Source organism: Chiloscyllium plagiosum, chromosome 28, assembly GCF_004010195.1.
Source record: "Chiloscyllium plagiosum isolate BGI_BamShark_2017 chromosome 28, ASM401019v2, whole genome shotgun sequence".
Lineage (NCBI taxonomy): Eukaryota > Metazoa > Chordata > Chondrichthyes > Orectolobiformes > Hemiscylliidae > Chiloscyllium > Chiloscyllium plagiosum.
The window spans coordinates 40,520,293-40,545,263 of record NC_057737.1 but is presented as its reverse complement, the minus strand read 5'-3'; the positions used below and the strand labels follow the sequence as shown (position 1 = coordinate 40,545,263).

Sequence of the window (24,971 nt, the reverse complement as noted above, 5' to 3'; positions counted from 1 at the left end):
CTCCTTTTCCACCTATCCACTCCACCCTCTCCTCCCTGACCTATCACCTTCATCTCCTCCCCCACTCACCCATTGTACTCTATGTTACTTTCTCCCCACCCCACCCTCCTCTAGCTTATCTCTCCACGCTTCAGGCTCTCTGCCTTTATTCCTGATGAAGGGCTTTTGCCCGAAACGTCGATTTTGCCGAAGCTCCTCGATGCTGCCTGAATTGCTGTGCTCTTCCAGCACCATTGATCCAGAATCTGGTTTCCAGCATCAGCAGTCATTGTTTTTACCCCTAGCTTCTGAACTGGGCCCACCACACCATAGTAGCCGGTTCCTCGTTCTGGCTTACATTGCTGCTGCTGTCCTGATGGTTCCTGCCTTTCCCAGCCTTTCAGCCGCTGAGCTCCATGTACCCACCACCATCTGGTTGAAAAATATTTTCCTCAATGCACTCTAAGCTTCCTGCTTCTTACCTGAAAACTGAGCCACCTGGTTATTGAGGGGAAATGTTCCTCCCTGTCGATCCTATCTATGTCCCTCTACCTTAGTCCACCTCAATCAGGTTCTCTCCTCAGCCTTGTCTGCTCTAAGGAAAACAATTATAGCCTATCTACTTTCTCCATAATGCTGTTGGTGAATGTTTTTAAAGGCATGTTTGTGTCTCCATTTTAGCAGGATTTTAATTTTTAACCTGATGAGACCAGGTTTACCAAGGTTTAAGGTGGCCTAACAGATAAAAAGAGTTAAATAGGACCAACTCAATGAGATAAATGCATTTACAGCACAATTCATGGGCTAGGAGGAGTAGGAGTGCTTCATTAGCTTGACCCCCTCCATACAGACCATTGATCAGCTAACACCTCCCACTCACATCAATCTCTGACCCACTCTGTCCCCAGTTTTCCATGGCCTTTACCTTCAGTCTTCATCCGCTCAGCACCCCATTCCAGATCATCTCCCGTTTTGAATTTCTGCACCCCGCGCAGTCTGGATCACTATCCTCTTACATCTGAGATCTCTCCCCTCCATCCACCCCACATGCTGATCTGAGACTCTGAAAGCAATGGAAGATATTGCCCACAAGGCGATCAAGCTGGAGGGTTTGAGTTTTCGGGAGAGGCTGAAAAGGCTGGTGGTGTTTTCCCTGGAACATCAGAGGCTGAGGGGGGGGACCTTATAGAGGCTTATAAAATCATAAGGGGCATGGATATGGTGAATAGTTAATTTTTTTCCTAAGATGGAGGACTCCACAACTAGAGGGCATAGGTTTAAGGTGCGAGGGGAAAGATTTGAAAGGGACTTGAGGGGTATCTTGTTCACGCAGAGGGTTGTATATGGAACAAACTGCCAGAGGACGTGATGGAGGCTGGTACAGTTACAACATTTAATAGGCATCTGGATGGCAATATGCATAGGAAGGGTTTAGACAGATGTGACCAAATGCAGGCAAATGAGATTAGGTCCAATTGGAATGTCTTGATGGCATGGACAAGTTGGAATGAAGATTCTGTTTCTGTGCTGACTCTATGACTGTATGCATCTAAGCAGTACTTGCCTCGTCATAACCTGCTCACTGACACTCAGGGTCAGGGTTCTGCCAGGGCTACTTGGTATCTGACCTCATTACAGCCTTGATCCAAGTATGAACAAAAGAAATGAACAGCAGAGGTGAGAGTAACAGCCCTTGACATCAAGACAGCATTTTACTGAGTGTGAAATGGAGGAGTCTGAACAAAACTGGATTCAATAAGAGTCTGAGGGAAAACTTCCCCCTGAATGGAGTAACATCTAGTACAAAGGAAAATTGTTGTGGTTGCTGGAGGTTAGTCATCTCATTTCCAGGACATCCCTGCGGGAGTTCCTCAGGGTAGTGTTCTAGGCCCAACCATCTTCAGCTGCTTCGTCAATGACGTTTCCTCCATCATAGGGTCAGAAGTGGGGATGTTCACTGATGATTGCACAATGTTCAACACCACTTGTAACTCCTTGGATACTGAAGCAGTCTGTGTTCAAATGCAGCAAGAACTGGACACTATCCAGGTTTGAGCTGACGAGAGGCAAGTGACATTTACACTACACAATTCCAAGGCAATTACCATCTCCAATAAGAGAAAAATCTAACCATCATCCCTTGACATTCAATGATATTGACTTCATTGAATCCCTCACTACCAACATCCTGCGCATTACCAGTGACCAGAGATCAAAGTGGGCTAGCCATATAAGTAGCTACAAGAGCAGGTCAAAAATCTAAGAATTCTCTGGCAATAAGCTCACCTCTTGACTGCTCAAATCCTGCCCATTATCCACAAGACACAAGTCAGGAGTGCCCCCTGCCTTTTTGGATGTCAAGGTAGACAAACAGGAGGTTGGAAGAATACAGCAAGCCAGGCAGCATCAGGAGGTGGAGAAGTCAACGTTTCGGATTAACCCTTTTTTTTTGTTTGGTGCCAGAAATATGGAGTGTTACTTTGATACTCCAGTTACATTTTCGACAGGATGACATTGACTTCTCCACCTCCTAACGCTGCCTGGCTTGCTGTGTTCTTCCAGCCTCCTGCTTGTCTAACTTGGATCCTAACAGCTGCGGTTTTTTTTCTCTCTTCTATGGATGTCACAGCCGGTCCAACAACACTCCAGATGCTCAACACCATCCAAGAAAAAGCAGCCTCTTTGGTTAACACCCCATCAGACACCTTAAATGTTCCTTTTCTCCATCTCCAGCAAGTAACCTTTCAAATCTCACACCATTCTTGACTTGGAACTATACCATAATTCCTTCACTGTCACTGGGTTAAGTTTGGAATTCGCTTCCTAGCCAGCACTGAGGGTATCACTACAGCATGAGACTCAACCCTACCTTCTCAACAACGATTGTAGATGGACAATAAATGTCCACATGATCAAATAAAAAAAATTCTGCTACCTCCCCGCTCTCTGTGAGAAGGAAACTCCGCTCCTCTGATACATTCAGCAAGTCTTTGCTTTCTCTGCAATTCCTCACTTCTCCTTTTATCCCTCCAGTACACCACTCATCCTGAGCCTTACGCAATATGATGCATCTGTTCATGTCGCCACCCTCGCCAAATATTCTGTTTTCATCAAATAAATATTCTACCGTATCTCACTCATAGGTTCGTTCTTCCACCCCTTGCAGGAGAAAAGAATACACCACACAGAGTTGAAGTGGAATACTCGAGGTGGCTTACCATGCACCAGCACAGATACTCACACAATGCAGGGTCCAGTTAAACACTCGGTGCACTTAATGATTCACACGTGGTAACTCGAGCTGATACAAGGGCAGGAGAAGCTGTGAAGAGTTTTTGTGGAGGGTACAATCCTCTATTAGCTCAGCTAAGCTGATGACAGAACTGATCATTGAGGAGGTTGTCATAGAGATGGAGAATGCTAGAGGGGCTTGTCAACTTAACCAGATAGCCAGACACGACACACACATGATGCACAGCAGAGAAATGATGGCAAAGTCTATCTCCAACTAAAGTGGTAAGGATAGTAAGCCTTGAAGAGTACGGCCACCTGCCTAGAAACTGAAGCACAAGTTAGCATTAATGACTAAAAATAATAGAGGTTATAACTATAATGTGCAAGAGATGTCTGTTGCCTTAAATATACTGGCAGATACATTATTTGTGGCATTACAACATATCATGGACCTTCACCTAACTGCTGTCCTGCATCACCGTAAGAGGTTTGTTTTGCCCCTCTGTATAAGTGGTGGAAGCATTTCCAGGCTGATTAACCATATCATGAACACTACTTCCATGAGCAACAACTCTCGCAGTGGGAACCTGGAGCTTCTGCTCCAGAGGTAGGGCACTACTCACTCTACAACTACAGTGACTCTATAATAGGAGCAATGTGGCACTGGCATAGAAACAGGATGCTGGCAGAATAGGACAATGGAGTTGGGAACTCTATTCAAAGCACTCCTACGTTGCATCCACTGGAAACATCAGGAAATGCTAATGTGAACTGACACATATATCAGAGTGAGGTCTTTGTGGGCTTCTTAATCTTTAAGAATAATTTCAGACCAAGTGTAATGCTTCCAAAGTTTTGTCGCTAATGGTTAAAATCAGTCTGTTACTTTTCATAAATGTAGTGATGACGATCTTGAAAGATATAAACACTTCTTCCATCCTCATTCATTATGCAAATCTGTTCAAGAGAATAGAGCAGTCCTTACATTTCAAAGGCATAATGCTACTAATTAAGCCAACCTCCACCTCTGCTGAAGTCACAAGGGATGCTACTTTAGAAGTAGTGGAAAGCTATTGTCATTCACCAAGCGTATGCATGTGGGTGTTTAACAGAATTTTGAGTTGTTAAGTCTCCTTTTTTTTTTGTAATAGCATATAAAGTGTAATTATTTACAGCACTTTGTGGTCGTACCCATTATCGTATCACGCGTGTTAACTCATGATGAATATCAAAGTTGGTCTGAATAATCAGCAGATTATGCCATTATTCAAGTCAAAAGTTTACGTGAATCTGTATCTCTTGATCAATATCCATGTGGGGAAGTGCTGTCAGCTGGACAGATTCGATTGTTCAATTGGTAATAAACACCTATCTGCCACAAAGAACCGTAAGAAGCAAAGATTCATGAGGGGGAAGATCAGTGTCTCAACCCTAAAGCAGCCTGACCAAAAATAGGAATTTCAAAAGTAATCTGAGAAAATCCTCACACACTCCACTCCATTTCAGAACAAATGTGCCTGGTCCTTTAGGTTCAATCATCATTGTCACCAGGACCAGTTCAATGCAGAAATATATGACCTCTTGCCATAAAAGCAAGTGGTCTACATTGCCTGGCAGAACAATCCAAAGTTGCAAGTCAAGAAGACAGCACTCTAACAGTTCAAGACTGATGGTTAAAGACTAATTCAGAACATAAATGAGATGTGATAGAAAGAATTGTATGATTGGCTGTGATCATATTGAGTGGTGAAGCAGGCCTAATGGGCCAAATGGCTTACTTGTACCCTTACGTCTTCTGTCTTAGGTTTCATGCTGTGGAAGCTATTGAAGTGTCTCCCTGGTACACAAGGATTACCAGAAGGCATTCAATGCAGTGCCACACAACAGACTTGTGAGAAATATTATGTTTATAGTTTGTAGTTATAAGCATTATAGTTTATGAAGAAAATGAGCAACAGCAAAATGGGCGGACTAATAGGAAACAGAGAGTAATGGTCAATGGACATTTTTTCAGGCTGAGGAAGGTTTGTGGCGAAGTTCCTCAGTTGTCAGTATTGGGATTCCTGCTTCCCATGATACATATTAATGATCTAGATCTTGGACTGCAGGGGGCAATTTGAAAGCTTGTAGATGATGGGCAGCATGGTGGCTCAGTAGTTAGCACTGCTGCCTCACTGCACCAGGGTCCCAGGTTGGATTCCAGCCTTGGGCCAACTGTCTGTGTGGTGTTTGCACATTCTCCCCATGTTTGCGTTTCCTTCAGGTGCTCCGGTTTCCTCCCACATTCCAAAGATGTGCAGGTCAGGTGAATTGGCCATGCTAAATTGTCCATGGTGTTTGGTGCATTAGTCAGAGGGAAATGGGTCTGGGTGGGTTACTCTTCGGAGGGTCGGTGTGGACTTATTGGGCCGAAGGGCCTGTTTCCACACAGTAGGGAATCTAATCTAATAAAAAATACAAAACTCTGATAGATGATTTCAAAATCTTGAAGAATCTGGATAGAGTAAATAGGGAGAAACTGTTCCCACTTACAGAAGGATCAAGAATGAGATGACACAGATTTAAAGTGATTTTGTAAAAGACGCAAATGTGATGTGAGAAAAATACTTTTTCTCAAAGCAAGTGGCATGGGTCTAAAATGCACAGCCTGGAAGTGTGGTGGAGACAGGTTCAGCTGAGACATTCAAGAGGTCATTGTTATTTACTTGAATAGAAACATTGCATAAGAGTATAGGGAAAAGACAGTAGAATCAGTCGTGGTGCTTATTTGGAAAGCTAGTGTAGACACAAGGGGCCAACTGGTCTCCTGCACTATAATAATTCGGTCATTCAATGGATAATCTGAAACAGATATCTTTGACATCCTGACTGGTGACAAGCAAGAATGTGTGATATTGCCCTTACTATTTACAATCTGCCTGAGAGTGGTTATTCAATTTAAAGATCCATTTCCCATTGGTGTGAGTAGTAAATACTAATGGAAAACTCTCTAACCTCAGTCACCTCAGTACCAGAACTAAATAACCACCATATGATGGCAATGCCATTGCCCACTCTGCACCAGAGCCACTCTCGATATCTTCCATTCCGTACACCAGAGACTCAGCCTGTCTTCAAATGTTGTCAAAACAAAATTCATATTTCAACCCAGGTCTAGTCAAGGATTCCATCTTCCATACATAGTGAAAGAGAAACTCTGCAATATGTTGAGCACTTACCACACCTCTCAAAAGATCACCATTGTTGATGGAGATCCAGCACCAGATCAGCTCAGTTTTCTATAAACTATTACAGTTGGCTGCTTGATCAGTGCAAGTTAACAAAAAGCCTCGTGCACAATGCAGTTGTCATCATTGTACCCCTGTAGTGCAGTGAGACCTGGACTGTAGATCAGTGACATGGAAGAGGGTTAAAGAAATTCTACCAATGCTACCTCTGCTGTATTCTCCAGGTTCAATGGAGGACAGTCAAACTAATGTTAGTGTTCTTTGTAATGCCAGCTTCACAGGCATTCAGACACAATTCCTGAAAAATAAATGACCAAGGACACATTGGCTGGTTAAAATCTACTTCCCATGTCAGCTCCTGTTTTGCCTCCGAAAGAAAATACAGGGACCTTCCAATTGAGCTCACAAATTATAGAAACCATTTAACAAATAGAAAGAAAAAGCCTTACAGACAGCCTTTGCAAGGTGCATGTAATATTAACTGATCAGTCCTTTTTCCAGTCTTAATACATCATAACTTCCCCAGAATAGAATCCCAGTGAATGTTAATAACAGTTAAAACAATTTGAAAGCAGAATTAAATGGTTCCATACTTTCAAATATGATAAAGTACTCTCTTGGTTTCTGAAAGGTCACAGACTGTGTCTGTTCTTGTTAGCTCACACTGGCTTCATTCTGTAATTATTATTTCAAAGCAGATCTGTTCTTAACCTCACAAGAAAATAAATCTGCTGAAGACTGGATATCTGAATGTGGAATGTTTGATTTAGAAAATATAGAAACAGGCTAACTCCATATAAAATGATTTTAGGCAGAGAAGATGTCCTCCTATCGGTTGATTATTCTGTGACATTGGCAATAAATGAACTGCCAGTCCCACTGTGAGTGAATGAATTGAATAAATTAGCTTTATTGTCACATGTATTCACATGAGTACTGTGAAAAGTTTACTGATAGCACTACCGGAAGTATTAAGGTACCTTGGTATAGATTTTTGAGTGCAAACTCTTAAGGAAAAAAAAATAAAGAAATAAAAATTCCAGCATTACAGACCTTCAAAAGTACAAAATCACAGTAATGAATTTGAAAAATAATAAAGTAAAGAATTTAAAATAACAGCCATAGTGTCAGAGCTGCACAGCATGGAAAGAGAGCCTTTGGTCCAACTCATCCATGCTGACCAGATATCCTAAATTAATCTTGTCCCATTTGCCAGCATTTGGCTCATATCTCTATGACCCTTCCAATTCGTGTATCCATCCAGCCTTTGAAATGTTATAATTGTACTAGCCTCCTCTGGCAGCTCATTCCATACATGCATCACATGAAAACATTGCCCCTTGGGTGCCTTTTAACTCTTTCCCTCTCACCTTAAACCTATGCCGTCTAGTTCTGGACTCCCCCATCTCGGGTAAAAGGTTTTGTCTATTCACCCTATCCATGCCTCTCATGATTTTATAAACCTTTGTAAAGTTACCCCTCAGTCTCCAACACTCCAGGGAAAATAGCCCCAGCCTATTCCAGCCTCTCCGTATAGCTCAAACCCTCCAACCTTGGCAACATCCTTGTAACGATAGTGTAATTTAAAAAAAATAAAAATTTTAAAAAGAGAAATTAGTTCATTTCATGGATCTGAGCTCAACAATGAAAAATAGAAGGATTAATAACAAAGTCTCAAGTATGTTAACTCTTGGCAAAAGCTAATAGTTCCATTAGCTGCTCTGGAAGTGCAATTAACTTGGTTTAGAGTTTATTTATTTTTATAATCAGAAATCTTGCATATGATCAGAAGTGCAGGCTATTGAATTAAAATACTTTTGATCCAAGTATAAATGAATAATTATAGGGGTGGGTGCATAATCAGGGACACAGTAAATGTGGGATGAGGAGGGGCAGGATAAATAATACAGTGGGCAGGGTTTAGAGTGGAGAATATTTCAAACTGAATGGGAAGAACAGAGTTGCCCTTTCAGAGATCCAGTACAGGTACAATGGGCAGAATGGCCTACATCTGTAAAATATTGTGATCCATGTCAGAACAACATGATTGAGCATGTCCTGGAAAAGCAAATCAGCTTCAATTCAAAGTTTGGGAGCTCGATTAAAATCTCTGTTTGAAATTTGGAGATGATGTGCCTTCAAATGTTGTAGATCCATTTAGTCCTGCCCTGCCTGAGGGTTATCTGAGTTCTGTGCATCTCTCACAAGGAATAAAAAAGTGAATGCTTTATTAGTGAATGTCAACAGATGAACAGTACCATGTACCAAAGTTATAGAAAATCTGGGCAAGCTATTTGGATAGGAACTAATTGGATGTTGAACACATGAGCTGACAGATTCCATCTGCAAAATCATTAAGGGCATCTCTTGGTGCCGGATAAATCTCGAGCTTTTCATGAGACAGTGTACAAGAAATGGATAACACAGACACATCACACAGCAGAATAGGTTAGACATGTCTGCTTTCCCCAACACTGTTCAAACAAATTTAATTATATGTTTTGTTAACCATGAATCTGTTATGAACCAGAAACAATTCTAGCCCCATTTTTGCCATCATGAACTGTGAACCTATCTGAATTGCACAGGAGAAACTCCCATACATTGACCTAAAGAGAGATTTAGACAGTTATCCACACAGAGAGGAATTAATCTGTATCAACACTGAATGGGTGATATGGTCAATTTTATTTCTTTGATTGAGTGACTTGTTCAGAATTAACTGATAAATACATTAACTGGGTACCTAGGTGACCTAGTAGGTAATGTGGATATTTTTAATTAACCTGATCAGATTTACAATGACACTGTTTGGAGCAGATGGGACCTCCTGGTTCTGAGATAAAGATGCTCCCACTGCACCACAACAGCCCTTCAGTAGGTGTTGTAGATATTTTCAAATCAACCTTTTGAGTTTCTATGAGTGATGTATAGACCTTGGTGCATGCCACTGTTGATACATTTACATTTTTATTCCTTGTGAGAGATGCACAGAACTATCTTCAGATAACACTCACATAGGGCAAGACTAAATAAGTGGATCTACAATGTTTATAAAATGCTTTTAAATGCCTTTAGAGCAGGTCTAACTTGGACATTTGGTCTGAGAGGGTCAGTGATTGATTTTAGTAAGAACCATCCATTGTGCTGAAGTCACAGGGATTTACTCAGGGTAAAGAAGGACGATGTAGGAGACAGATCTAGGCTCGTGTGCTCCATATAGTCTTTGTTGTAATGTAGCAGACATTCACGTAAACTGTAAATAGTAACTGTAATGCAATAAACTTTTTCTTTTTTTCAACAAGATCCTCTGGTAAGACTAATAAGGTCGCCGTTCTAATCCACACTTGATCACTTTGGACTTGAAGGTACCCAGACACAGTAGATATTACAAAGGAACAATAGCAAAAGACAGTGAATTGAAGATAATTCGGGCAAAAAAGGAGAAATATAGCCAGAGAAATAAAAATTGGGAGAGAGACAGATAGGAAAAAAAAGAGAATATCACAGATAAAAAAGACTGCAAAATTTGACAGTTGTAAAATCTCCAAAGTGTTTCACTAACGTAACTCCAGTTTAGATCGTTTACTTTCTGCACCAGTGTGCTTGCCTGGAAATCATTAACAGCACTCACACTGTCCTTACTTGGAGTTAAGTTGCCATTCTCTAACTAACTGTTGTTGGCTCTATATCCTGAATACTCTCCCGAAAAGCACTGTGGGTGTACCATACCACGTGGACTGCAGTGGTTCACCTTCTCAAGGGCAATTTAGGGATGGGCAATAAATGCTGGCCTAGCTAGCAATGCCCACATCCTGTCAGCAAATAAGTTTTCAAAAATGTACTTGCACTCCTTGTTGCTCGGCTTATCTTTATGTGACAAGTTTAATGGATGATTAATTTGCAACTTTAACAAATTCTTAAAAATAATATAGAGATATGGTGAGCTTCAATTTGTGCATTACAAGTGGTGAAGGGTGTAAATTGATCAGGTTTTGGAGACTCATGACTCACACAAGTCTCATAATCTTCTGTTTACTGGTTGTTCTGTATTTTAATCCTCCCACAGTCCAAAGAGGTGCGGGTTAGGTGAATTGGCCATGCTAAATTGCCAGTAGTGTTAGGTTCATTAGTCAGACGGAAATGGGGCTGGGTGGGTTACTCTTCGGAGGGTCAGTGTGGACTGGTTGGGCCGAAGGGCCTGTTTCCACACTGTAGGGAATCTAATTTAATCTTAACGACTGTATACCTTGTTCATATAATGCTACTTTTCCTGTTAATTGCAACTGTTGAGACAGACTGAAGTTGTTGTTTCAAATTAGTGGCAGTCAACTTTACAAATAGCTGTTGAAAAGCCTCAAACCCTGCAAATTTTCTAGTTAAGCTGCAGCTCACACTGAGGCAACCAAGTCTTCAGCCGCCTATTGCTTTATAAGCTGCCTCTGAGGAGAGATCTTTATAACAGACAGTCGAGAGGCAGGTTGTTTTAATAAATTACAGTGCGAACTAGTGAGTCTCTAAAAAACTGGGTGCAGAGGTAAATAAGGACCCAGGCGTGGTCCATGTGACCACTGCAATTTAAGTCATTCGATTAAATGGGGAAATAAAGAACCTTTAGCCCATGTTGGCTGAGTTTGGAGCAGATGCTGGGTATGACTCAGGTTGTGAAAGGTCTCCTGTTTCAAATCATTCAGAAATGTCTCCCTGTGGAAATTCTGCGACTGTTTCCACGTCAGATTAAATGGAGCTATTTTTAAATCAGGAGGAGGTGGAATAGTCAGAGAGGCTGCATTACTCACCTTTCTCTTTTCCCTGGCCAGTCCTCTCTCAGCAATGCCCTTTCTCTCCTCCATGCTACTATGGCAAGGGGCATGTTCCACAGAAGGGGAAGATTAGGATGTAGTGTGAGAGTTGTACACGCTCTGGTCATTGTGTTGTGAAGAATTCTAATCTTGCCATTCTGGCTGCCTTTTCACTAAAAAGGCTATTCCTGATAAAGGGCTTTTGCCTGAAACATTGATTTTCCTGCTCCTCGGATGCTGCCTGACCTGCTGTGCTTTTCCAGCACCAGTCTGATCTAAACTCTGGTTTCCAGCATCTGCAGACCTCACTTTTGCCTTTTTCACTAAACATCCCCGGTCACCCCATCTCACTGCCCATTACATATTTTAACGTGTAGCCCAGTAGACATTCTGAACTTATCCGACGCCCCTCCCCCAAGTCCCTCCTCCCTACCTTTTATCTTAGCCTGCTGGACAAACTTTCATTTTCAGCTCTGATCTCCAGCGTCTGCAGACCTCACTTTCTTCCCATTCTGAACTTATGTCTTGTACAAAAGAGCTGATTTCTTGATGGTGATGTTGCAGTTGACTTTGATTTGGTTTATTATTGTTACATACATTGGGAAAAAATATTGTTTTGAGTGCTATCCAGGCAAATCATACCTTACATAAGTACATCAGGTAGTAGAGTAGAATGTAGAGTATCGTGTTATAGCTACAGAGAAGGTGCATGCGAAGATCAACTCCAGTATATGAGAGGTTAATTCAAAAGTCGAGAATGTGGTGCTAGAAAAGCACAGCAGGTCAGGCAGCATCCGAGGAGCAAGATCGACATTTGGGCATAAACCATTCATCAGCATGTTGCCATCTCTAACTCACTGCTAATCACTTTGGATTTGAAGGTAGCCACACATAATAAATGTTACAAAGGAACAATTGCAAAGGAGAGTGAAAAATTGGGCAATAAAAGAGGAATATAGCAGTGGTGCTTTTCCAGCACCACATTCTCGACTCTGACCTCCAGCATCTTCAGTCCTCACTTTCTACCAGTTAATTCAAAAGTCTGATAAGAGCGAGGAAGAAGCTGTTCTTGAATCTGTTGCTATGTGTTTTCAAATTTTTGTACCTTCTTCCCACAGGCCATCTCAGAGTTTCTTCAGGTTTTCAGGCACTTCCTTCTCTTGACCCGAAACGTTAGCTTACTCTCTCTCTCCACGGATGTTGTCTGACCCACTGTGATCTTCAGCATTTGTTGTTTTCAGTACTTCCTTCACTTCTGTTTATTTTACATCAGTCCTTGTTATAACAAAAAAACATGCATGACCTTCCTCCAAACTCGCAGCAATGGCACAGGCTTCACTGCTGTTTGTCTAAAGAGCAGTTTGGGGAGACCATGTGGTGTGAAAGGTGCTTTATAGAATCATAGAGATGTGCAGCATGGAAACAGACTCTTTGGTCCAATTCATCCATGCCGACCAGATATCCCACCCCAACCTAGTCCCATTTGCCAACACTTGGCCCATGTCCCTCCAAACCCTTCTTATTCATAGACCCATCCAGATGCCTTTTGAATGTTGCAATTGTACTAGCCTCCACCAGCTAGTGGAGGCTAGTACAAGCTCATTCCATACACGTACCACCCTCTGCTTGAAAATTTGCCCCTTAGGTCTCTTCTATACATTTCTCCTTTCACCCTAAACCTATGCCCTCTAGTTCTGGACTCCTCCATCCCAGGGAAAAAACTTTGTCTATTTATCCTATTCATGCTTCTCACAATTTTGTAAACCTCTATAAGGTTACCCCTCAGCCTCCGACGCTCCAAAGAAAACAGCCCCAGCCTGTTCAACTCTCCCTATAGCTCAAATCCTCCAACACTGGCAATGTCCTTGTAAATCTTTTCTGAGCCCTCTCAGGTTTCGCAACATCTTTCCGATAGGAAGGAGACCAGAATTGCATACAATATTCCAACAATGGCCTAACCAATGTCGTGTACAGTCGCAACATAACTTCCCAACTCCTGTACTCAATACTCTGACCAATAAAGGAAAGCATACCAAACACCTTCTTCACTATCCTATCTACCTGCGACTCCACTTTCAAGGAACTATGAACCTGCACTCCAAGGTCTCTTTCTTCAGCAATACTCCCGAGGACCTTACCATTAAGTGTATAAGTCCTGCTAAGATTTGCTTTCCCAAAACGCAGCACCTCACATTTATCTAAATTAAACTCCAGCTGCCAATTCTCAGCCCATCTGATCAAGATCCTGTTGTAATCTGAGGTAACCTTCTTCGCTGTCCACTACACCTCCAATTTTGGTGTCATCTGCAAACTTACTAACTACACCTCTTATGCTCAAATCCAATCATTTATATAAATGATGAAAAGTTGTCGACCCAGCACCAAACCTTGTGGCAAACCACTGGTCACAGGCCTCCAGTCTGAAAAACAACCATCCACCACCACCCTCTGTCTTCTACCTTTGAGCCAGTTCTGTATCCAATTGGCTAGTTATCCCTGGATTCCATGAGATCTAACCTTGCTAACTTGTCTCCCATTGGGAATCTTGTTGAACGCCTTACTGAAGTCCATATAGATCACATCTACTGCTCAGCCCTCATCAATCCTCTTTGTTACTTCTTCAAAAAACTCAATCAAGTTTGTGAGACATGATTTCCCACGCACAAAGCCATGTTGACTATTCCTAATCAGCCCTTGCCTTTCCAAATACATGTACATCCTGTCCCTCAGGATTCCCTCCAACAATTTGCCCACCACCGAGGTCAGGCTCACCGGTCTATAGTTCCCTGGCTTGTCCTTGCCACCTTTCTTAAAGAGTGGCACCACGTTAGCCAACCTCCAGTCTTCCGGCACCTCACCTGCAACTATTGATGATACAAATATCTCAGTAAAAGACCCAGCAATCACTTCCCTAGTTTCCCACAGAGTTCTAGGGTACACCTGATCAGGTCCTGGAATTTATCCATTTTAGTGCATTTCAAGACATCCAGCACTTCCTTCTCTGTAATATGGACAATTTTCAAGATGTCACCATCTATTTCCCTACATTCTATATCTTCTATGTCCTTTTCCACAGTAAATACTGATGCAAAATACTTGTTTAGTATCTCCCCCATCTCCTGTGGCTCCACACAAAGGCCACCCTGCTGATCTTTGAGGGGCCCTTTTCTTTCTCTAGTTAGTCTTTTGTCCTTGGTATATTTGTAAAAACCCTTTGGATTCTTGTTAACCCTATTTGCCAAAGCTATCTCATGTCCCCTTTTTTCCCTCCTGATTTCTCCCTTAAGTATACTCCTACTGCCTTTGTAAAAGCAAGGTGTTTTTTTTTCCTTTTCAGAGACCTGGCTCGAAAAGATCTAAATGGAGCATCGGATCCCTTTGTCAGAGTGCAATACAATGGAAAAACTCAAGAGAGCTCTGTGAGTCCAGCCTCTCCCTTCTGGGTTAATTTAGAGTTGACCAACTTCCATAAAAAGATCCTAGTAATTTACATTTCAGTTCCGTCATTACATCATTGAGTGAGGTGTGGAGAAGTATTCTGACACTAACCTAATCTAATGTTCTTTAACCAGTGGATAATTTAAACACAATATATAAAAGGGGTGGATTTTACTGGAAGGGGGGTACGTTGGCATGTATGAATTAAGTGCACTAGTGGGCCACTCGGCCCCTTGAACTCATTCTACCAATCAATAATGTCATGCTGGGGAGCCCTCTAGTGGTGCAGTGGTAGTGTCCATAACCCTGGACTGGGAGGCCTGGATTCAAGTCCCACCTGCTCTGGAGGTATGTAATAACACCTATGAATGGGTTATTTAGAAAAATGTTTTTTTTTAATCTTTCGGTTGTTTTAAAGAAAATTAAAATCAAGCTGATCTCAACATTGCCGAACATTCCCAGCTATCTCTGATAACCTTCCACCTCCTGGTTTATCCAGAATCTATCTATCTCTGCCTTAAATATATTGAAAGACTATGCTTCCACCCCATTTTGAGGAAAAGAGTTCCAAAGACTCTCTGTCCTCTGTGTAAAAAAAAATCTTCTCTATGCAATCTCTTATTTTGTAACAATGATCTGCAGTGATTCTCCCACAAGAGGAAGCCATTCACCCTGCCAAGAATATTCAGCATCTTATAAGTGCCGCACAACAAACTTGTGAAATAAGGTATAGATTTTGGAACAAGTAAGACAGTATCAAATGGAAATACAAAATTGGCCAAGGGATAGGAGATGGAGAGAAATAGTTAACGGATATATTTCAGGCAAAGTACGTTTGTGGCATCCCCCAGGATTGGGACTGGGTTGCCTGCTTTTCCTATTTTATAATAATCTAGATCTTGGAGTGTAGGGGACAATTTCCCAGATGTGGATGATACAAAACTTGGAAGCATTGTAAACTGTGAGGAGCACAGTGTAAAACTACGAAAGGAAAGTAGCAAGTTGGTGCAGTGGGCAGGTAGATGGCAGATGAAGTTCAATGTAGAGAAAAGAATAAGGGGATGAAGGATAAAATAGAGGATGTGAAGAATGCAGAGCGACCTGAGCGGACATGTGTGTAAGTCATGAAAGTGCAGGTAGAGTGAGAAGTCAATAAACTCAGTATCCTCAGCTTTATTCATTGGGGATTAAAGTATGGGATCAAAAAATGTAGTGATGAACCTTTATCAGACAGAAGTTTGATCTCAGCTGAAGAATTGTGTACGGTTCTGGGGACTTTAGGAAGGATGTGAATACATTGGAGATCATATGGACAAGGGTTACAAGATTGGTGGTAGATTGGAGACTTTGAGACTGTTTTCCTTGGTGAGAAGAAGGCTGAGAGGAGATCTGACAGAAATTTTCAAAGTCACCAGCGAGCTGGACAGAATTGAAAAGAAAATACTGTTCCTTCTCAGAAAGAGAATGGAGAACGAGAGGAAACAGAAATGAGGTAATTTCTAGAAGAAGCAAATGTAATGTGAGGAAAGTTTTTTTCATACAGTGAGTGCTTAGGGTCAGGAATGCATTGTCTGGAAATGTGGAGGAAGGTTCAATTGAGGCTTCAAGAGGGTATGGAGGATAAAGGCAGGAGAATGGCACTATGCTCATTCAGAGAGTTGGTGCGGACATGGTGGTCTCAACAGCTTCCTTCTGCACTGTGACAATTCTGTGACTCCGTTTCAATCTTACTTTTCTAAACTCCAGCAGATACTATTTCTTCCTCAGAAATTGATGTACCCATTCCACGTATTAATCTGGTAAATTTTCTCTGAACTGTCTCCAATGCGTTTACAATCAGATTACCCACCTGAACTCACCCCTGACTGGCTAACCTCCTTTGCACCTCACCCACCAGAACCTTACCTGCCCTACATGGGGAAGTGGGGGGCTTAAATAGATCAGATAGGGATGTCCTGTCAGTCTCAGGGACACCAAGTCCTGCCCTCGAGGCCCACTGACCAATATGATTGGCCAGCAGATAACAGTGGACACTGCTGGGACTGCAGACAGTCAGGAAGAAGAGGTAAAAATGTGTTCTGGGCTTCAGCTAAGTCTAGGGATTTTGGGGGATCAAGGCTGGGAGACCCCAGTTGGTGTGGTAGTGTGGTCAGGGTTGGTGTAGGCCATCAGGGAGGCACAAGGGGAAAGGTGATACCATCCTGGGTCATGGGCTGGCAAAAGCAGGTACATCCCACCAACCAAAACCCCATGCACTGCTAGCTGCCAGGCTGTTTGCTAGGTCGCTACTTTTCCCACAGACCGAAACATTGCAGCAGAGGTGAAATGAAATCCTTAATTGGCAGTTTATTGTCCACTCAATGGCCTCAATAGGCCTAAGGGCAGGCTGGCTGACTAATGCCACTATCTGTAAAATGGATGGGGGCACGAGGTTGAGAATGGGGGGAAAGAAACAACTCACTATATTTTATGTGCCCCAGTTCCACTCTCTGCCTTCAGAGAATTGGTGGGTGGGCCATAAAATGCATCCTGGATGCCTGAAATTTGTTTTTAATAAGTAGGTAACTTATTTGCTTTCTTTCACTTCCATGGCTTTGACCTTTCTCCACAGCGATAGACTGTCCTTGCTCTCAGCTCCCCGAGTGCCTGTTTCCTCAGCCTTCTCTCCTGTTGTTTCCTCCTGCCCACGTGCTTGCCTCTCACTTTGCCTTCAACATGAAGAGTTTTGTGACATTTTGCACCTGGGAGATTTTCCAAATATGCCCAACCATTTGATCCTCTGCTGTAGAGGTCTGGTCCCTTGGTAGGTAGCACTTCCTGCCTCTGAGCCAAATGCTGTCAGTTCAAAGTCACACTCAACGATGTACTGACAATGGAGGATTGTCCAATAGGTTATTAAAGCCTTCAAACATTTACCCAAAGAGAGAAAAGAAATGTGTGAAGATATTAAGCAAACAATCCTCTGCCGCACTCTGTTCTACCTGGGTTTGGGAGTTTGAAATATTGAGAACACACATTCATAAATGCACAGTGTATTTTTAACACATCTACATTGGTATTTACTGCAACACTCCAGGTAATAAAAGCTTCAGAAAATCTATAATTGATTCCAAGATTATGAGTCCTGTTCCCATCACAGGTAATTGGGGGGTTTACAAGGGGTCAGAATCAGAAGAACATAATTCAGAAGTGAAAAGCAAGTTCTCAGAAGGTTGAAGGGTTGGGGATGGTTACAAAGGTCGGGCAGAGGGGGACCCAAAAGATTTTAAACACAAAATCATGACCTATATTCAAGGCATGGGTTGAAGCATTTGTAAACTTACAGAAATTGGCCTTTTCTGTTTAATTTACAGTCCTCTTTTATCATTTTGAAACCAAGTTAATTGATTCCGTCTGAACCATGACTCATGTGATTCAGAGATTTATATTAGTTATTAAAATGGCAATCTCTCCTTTAAAACTTGCTTTACTATTTTGTTAGAATAACTCTCAGGAGCTCTCCATTCTGTACTTATCCTTGTGGTATAATGTGCATGATTCCAGGGATTACCTCAGTTAACACTGTCAATAGGAGAGGAAAACATGTATAAATCAATTGTAAAGAAATATAGATAATTAAAGGGAATGTCACAAGGGAAGTCAAAAATTTATAAAATTTCTGGAGTTGCAAGAAAAGCAACTCAACCTATGAGTAATTTCTGAGAAGGATGGATACATCAAAATAAGGCAGGAATGCGGACAAATTCCTGGAGGTGAAGCAAATCATAAAATCCCTATAGTGCAGATGGAAGCTTTTTATCCCATTGAGTCTGCACTGACCCTCTGAAGAGCATCCTACTCTATCCCAGTAACTCCATATTTCCCATCGCTGACCCACCTAGCTTGCGTATCACTGGGCACTACAGGAGAATTTAGCATGACCAATCCACCTAACCTGCACAACCTTGGACTGTGAGAGGAAACTGGAGCCCTCTCCAGAGGAAACCTACACAGACACAAGGAGAATGTACAAACTCCACACAGACAGTTGCTGAAGGCTGGAATTGAACCCAGGTCCTTTGCGCTGTGAGGCAGCAGTGCTAACCACTGTGCCACCATGCAGCCCATCACATGCTCTCCCACCGACAATCACCAAGCCTCTTCCAGTCTCTCACTTTCTTGTCCTGCAGCGTTATCGCTGATAAACAAATGTGTTCAAAGAAAAGGTGTTTTAAAAAAGAATTATTTCTATGCCTCAATGATGGTTACTTCTGGAGATTGCTCACTATCATGTCAGTGAAAAGATGCTTTCATTCCACCCAATCCAAAAGGGTTGGCAGTCTGGCAGGAATTGGGTAGATCTCATCTCAGTTTGATTTTTCAACCACTGCCTTATCAGTGTACCAAAACAGGGAACTGAGAAGAGAAATACCAGTCCCAAGATTTGTGACATTAACAAACTAAATTTGTCATAAAATGAAGCCATGTTGATGGCACAGTCCTTGTTATGTTATAAACTATGATAGTGCAAATCTTTTCATTATTAATCTTTCTGTGGCATTGTATGTTCTTCCTCCCATTTTAATCTTTATATTTTGGGGTCAATGTTTGCTGTATTATATATAATGAACTGCACTAGCAGAGAGAGATGCAAAACTGCAATTTGGGCTTTCCTCTAATTTATCATTTGATTATAAATTAAACTGGGATAAATGCAGTAGTTCTGTTTCCCAAATCAGTCCTCCTAGTGCAACCATTAAATAACTGCAATCCCGACTGAGTTGAATAGTTTCATACTGTGAAGTCATGTTGACGAGCAACCAGTCTAGAGATCACCAAATTCAGTTCCTTTGGCAGACAGGGTAGACTTTCATTTGATCAATCTGACTTGATTGAAGTCTGATCTTTTATACACCTGTACAACATTTTTTAGTCTGTTTAACACTAAATGAATTTTGGAAAGCTCCATTATGGCACAAAATCCCAGTAAAGATGGGTACAGGCCAGAATATTGGGCCATGATCCTTATAATGCTGTCTCCGACCTGTACTTGCATTAGCAAGACTCTGCACGACCTCAAATAAAAGTCACCCTTGGACACACTCTGATTAGTGATTGATAGAGCATCTAGCAACATAACTATTAACTTGATTGTCATTAGTGCTTGCATACCTTGTTGCCTTTAATACTTGGATTAACAGCAGTAAGTGGACTTTGTTAAAATCTAGTGAAAACTGAGATCTCTTGATATAGGTTGTGAAGAAGTCCTGTTACCCCCGCTGGAATGAAGTATTTGAGTTTGTCCTGGATGACACAGGGGCAGAGAACACACTGCATGTGGAGGTGTGGGACTGGGACTTGGTCAGCAAAAATGATTTCCTGGGAAAGGTAGGTACCACCTTGGTCAATACCTGGCTCACAGCTTCTTGTTGCTTTCAGTCATATTGCAGCTAACACAATCCCTTTTCACACTCAGGAAAAGTCATACATTTATATATTTCACGTTCACAGGATGTCCCAAAGCTGTTCACAGTCAGTGGATTGTTGTTGCTTCTGTAGTCAGTTTGTCCACAGGAACATCCTGCATATAGAATGTGATCAAGGAACTTGTTATCGTAGTATTGAGTGAGGGATGAAATGTTGACCTGGACACAGGGATTACTCACCTTGTCTGTGTTGAAATAATGGCATGTCTTGTGTCCACCAGAGAGAGTTAATGAGCCATCTGAAAGTGCAGCCCCCTTCCCCACCTTCCCATTTCTAATTGGATCTCTGAATGGCTGAATGAATCAGCCTTGGTTATGTGCCCAGGTCACTCAATTGATGGGCAAACCCATAATCTCCTGCCTCTGAGTTGAGGGAATTGCTATTGAACCAAGCCTGATACCTGAATAATAACTGACCACAGAACAGGAATAATGGTTTGGACTTGAGCAAAGACACGCTCAGCAATGAAGATGCTTTTACTTGTGGCTCTCAGCTTTAGAGGGAATGACTTGAGGAACTCTCTAGGTAAACTGCAGCGACACAGAATCCACAGCGACACATAAAGATTGACTGTCAACCTGGACTTCAAACAGCCTCCACCTTGAACCTAATGACACCTACCTTAAGGTCTCTGACCCTGTTGGCTCCTCAGACTTTAGCACAGTTACATTTCAGATCATTAACCAAACAGAAACAGTGCGTAAGTTTTTCGCAGCTTCTGACGCGAGGTTTCAACCAGAGCTCCCTCAAAAATATGAAGCCATGCTTCCATTCGGACAGTTCTTCTGTAGTGAGTGTTGGGTGAGGACAAACAAGGCAGCCACTTTGACAGCTACTGTTACACAGTCAGACAGTAATGTAAGTGTAATGTTAGGGTTCCAAATGAGGATGGCAGGGTTATGGTTTCAGGTATGTTGGGTACCAGCTGTAGGAGCTAGGTTGCTGGGGTCAGGATACCAGATAGGTAAGGGTAGGGTGCCAGGTGGATAGGAAGATAGGTACTAGGGGCTAGGGAATAGGATACCAGATGTGTGGGGTAGGATGCCAGTTGGGTATGGAGTAAGATGCCAAGTGGCTAGGGTGAAGGATGCCAAGTGGGTGAGGTATAAGGTTCCGAAGGGGCAAAGTGATGGATTAGGCTCGGTTGGGTGGGTAGGAAAAATCGTGTCAGGAAGGATTGGGTGTGGAGCCGGTTACATGGGGAACAAATTGTGGGAGGGTGAAGGGGTCAATCCCACTCAGCCTGGAGCCAGAGAAAAGGCAGGGGCATGGTGGGTCTGGGGTGATTATGTGTAATTTCTGGTTACAGAGCAAGGAAAAGAGAATTGGGTGTGGAATGGGTGGAAGGGATCAGATGTATAGCAGGAGAAAGGGGTTCAGTTGCAGAGAAGGGGGAAGGGGATCTGGTCAATACCTTCCAAATCTGCTCCAATGGTGGTACTGCAGTCTCCCCATGCGCACCTCCCAACCATGTTGGATTAATGACTGTCTGACCAGTAGGAAATATAGGCCCATTATCACTACTGATGTAATCCTTATGGAAACCAACACACTGAAAGAACTGAATTATAGAATGACCCCAGTGAGAGGCAACAAAATTTCAAGTTTTGCAACTTTAAAAATCAAACCAAAATTAACATTGCTGATCCTACCAGATCCTTCATGATTCTGCTCCCAGATTCAGCTCTCTTGGTCATTTATTTTCTCTGGTTATGTATCCTGCAACCTTCCTCTCCTGAAGATCGGTCCCATCCTGTTGATAAGCATGGATTGTTATAAATCCTGGAATGTTTCCTTTGAATTTTATTGATGGCCCATTGGCATTGTGCCTGGAGATTGCATATATTTTGCCAGCTGCGCTTTTGTGCTTGGTGATCTGAGTCTTGCTGTCAGTAGTCGGTCTACTCTGATCTCCTGTCAGGGAAACTAAGCAGATCCGCCCAATACAAGTAAACTTGGACTTAGCTGAACTCTTTCCAACAGCAGTGCTGTCCTTAAACAATATCTTCTACCCAACTCAAGTGGGATAATCTATTTTGCCTTCCAATCAGTTCGAAATACCTCTTGGAAAACTCACTATACCAAATGTCATGATTTGGAGGAGCCAGTGTTGGACTGGAGTGGACGAAGTTAAAAATCACACAACATCAGGTTATGGTCCAACAGGTTTAGTTGAAAGCACTCGCTTTCGAAGTGATGCTTCTTCATCAGGTGGTTGCAGCCAAAAGCTTGTACTTCCAAAGAAACCTGTTGGACTATAATCTGGTGTTGTGTGATTTTTAACTATCACAAAAGTGGCAATTTTCCTCTTAGTCAGCATACGAGACTCCATCACATGATATTTGGCTGCATTTTTAAGGTGAAGAGATGCCTTAAGGAATCATAACAAAAACGTGTTTAGCACATCAAGGACATTCCTTTCATAAATCAATTGTAATTAAGGGTGTCATCTCCTGAGGGAAAATAGTACATAAAACATTCATTTCTAAAGTTTCTTTCACCAATTCAGGACATGACAAAGCACTTTTTTAGCCAGTGAAGCACTTCTGAAATTCAGTCGATAGCATCTGAATTGATATTCACAGCAATAGTTGCATTGTATAAATCACAAAGATTAGTGGAAGAGAACACACAAAATTACAGAAATCACAAACAAAATGACTGAAATGTACAGTTGACTCATTAGTGCCTGAATAAATAGATTAATGTTTATGTATGACCCTTCATTAGCATGTAACTTATTCCAATCACTGAGTGCTATCAATGACTTGTAAACTTAGCATCTGGTGACACATAAATGGTATGATTGACGGAATTTATAAGATGAACATTAATGGTCTCTATAAAGAATAATACAATACATTGGTCTAACTGCAAATTGTACTTTAATAACAGTTCAGATAAAGTTGATAAATGTTATAATAACTCAATCTCATGATTGTATTGCAGAAATCACTTTCTACTGTTCTGAGAGAAAATATGTCCTATGTTCAAAAACCCCTCCATTTTATTTTGGATTACAACAGCAATTTATGTTTGTTTCGCACCATTAATGTATTAAAATGTCTCTGGTGCTTCAGGGGAATGTGATAACCAAACATGGCCCTGTGTCTCATGAAGAGATGTCTCATTTGATGAAGGTAGTCTCTGAGCAGGAAGAAAGCAAAGTAGAGAGGCAGAGAGGTGTAGGAAGGAAATTCCAGAGCTTAGGGACTGGGTAACTGAAGGCAGCCATAAAACCAGGGCTGCTGAAGAATCCAGGACTGGATGAGTTTAGAGTTTGGAAATTTATTGAGGTGGAGTTATAACAGGGTTAGGGAGCAACAAATTCATAAAGCATTTGAAACAAGGCTGGAAATTTCAAGTCAAAATGTTGCTGAACCTGTTCAGATCAGTTGACAATGGATGATAGGTGACTCCCTGCAAGTTGAGACATGAGAATCGGAGGTGCAGATGGCCCCTATTTATGGAAGGTAGAAGGCAGAGACCAGCCAGGAGTGCTTCAGCCTTCCCAATTTTTAATTAGAGAAAGATTCTTTTCTTCCAGTTCTGGATGTCAAATAAACAATCTGGTTCTTTAGCAACAATGGAATAGTTGAGAGAGGTGGTCATTTTTGGGATAGAGCCTACTTTTTTTCAGTGTACTTGTATAAACTAAGGCTCTGCTTTTGGAGAGTGTTCCTGCGGGGCAGCTTGTAGATGAGAAGGTAAACAGGGCTGAGGTTGGATTCTTGGGGGATACCTGAAGTAACTGTGTGGGATTGGGCTGAGATTCCTTTTTGAGTGATTGGGATAGACAGGTCAAAGAAAGAACCAGGTGAGAGCAGCCTTATTCCAGGTTTTTTTTAATAGATATTTTTATTAGAAATTTAACATTTTTACAAGTTTACAAAAATAAACAAAACTCTCAGATATAAACATTGATATACAATTAGCTCAAATATACAATAGCCAAAATTTAACAATAAAAAAAACAAAAAAAAAACGAAAAAAAAGAAGAAAACAAAAACACACAAAACTCAACTATCTACTAATCTAACCTACAACTAACCAGCGTGTATATTTAAGTCTCTTACATGCTCGGAATGTGTTAGCATCAGATATAATAAAACCCGTATTCGTGCGGGATTCCTCCCCCAAGGGGCCCCGGACCAGCCAGGTTTGTAATCTCAATTAACTAAAAGCCCTTGTTAGGATAGCCGAAATATCTGTATTTATGTAATTCAAAAAGGGCTGCCATATTTTATAAAATAATTCGGTCTTTTGGTGCACTATATTTGTAAGGAAGTCAAGGGGAATACATTCCATAATTAATCTGTGCCAATTTGAAAGTCCAGGGGGGCCCTCAGCCGCCCAGTTCACCAAAATATTTTTCCTTGCACAGAAAGAAAGAATAGAAAATAGTCTCTTCCCGTACGTGTCCAGGGAGGGAAAGTTCGAAAAGCCCAAGAGGAGAGATACGGGGTCCACTTTAATTTCCGTTCCTAAAATTACTGTCAGGGTACTTGTTACTTTAGTCCAATATCTACGGATCTTATGACAGGTCCATAAGCAATATACAAGAGTGCCCACCTCTATTTTGCATTTAGGACACATTGGAGATGCTCCTGCCTTAAATTTTGCCAATCGAACCGGTGCTATATGGGCCCTATGAAGTATCTTCAGCTAGATAGCCTGGGTTCTGTTACAAATAGTAATTCTTCTAGCATTTTCCCAGATATCATTCCACGTTTCTGTGGAGATTTCTAGTCCCAGATCCTGATCCCATGTTTTAAACAGATTATCCATATCTCCCGATACTTCATCATGTAATAAATGATAAATA

At 41.7% G+C, this 24,971-nt stretch overlaps 1 protein-coding gene across 1 annotated transcript in view; it reads left to right on the top strand.

Annotated features, from left to right (window-relative positions):
* The window catches only part of rasa4 (RAS p21 protein activator 4), a 253,310-nt gene that overhangs the window by 153,610 nt on the left and 74,729 nt on the right, over positions 1-24,971 (top strand). Inside the window, exons 6-8 of the mRNA XM_043718928.1 lie at positions 14,580-14,661; positions 19,913-20,087; positions 20,799-21,004. Coding sequence (XP_043574863.1) covers positions 14,580-14,661; positions 19,913-20,087; positions 20,799-21,004 — 463 coding nt within the window. The remainder of the gene's footprint in view (positions 1-14,579; positions 14,662-19,912; positions 20,088-20,798; positions 21,005-24,971) is intronic.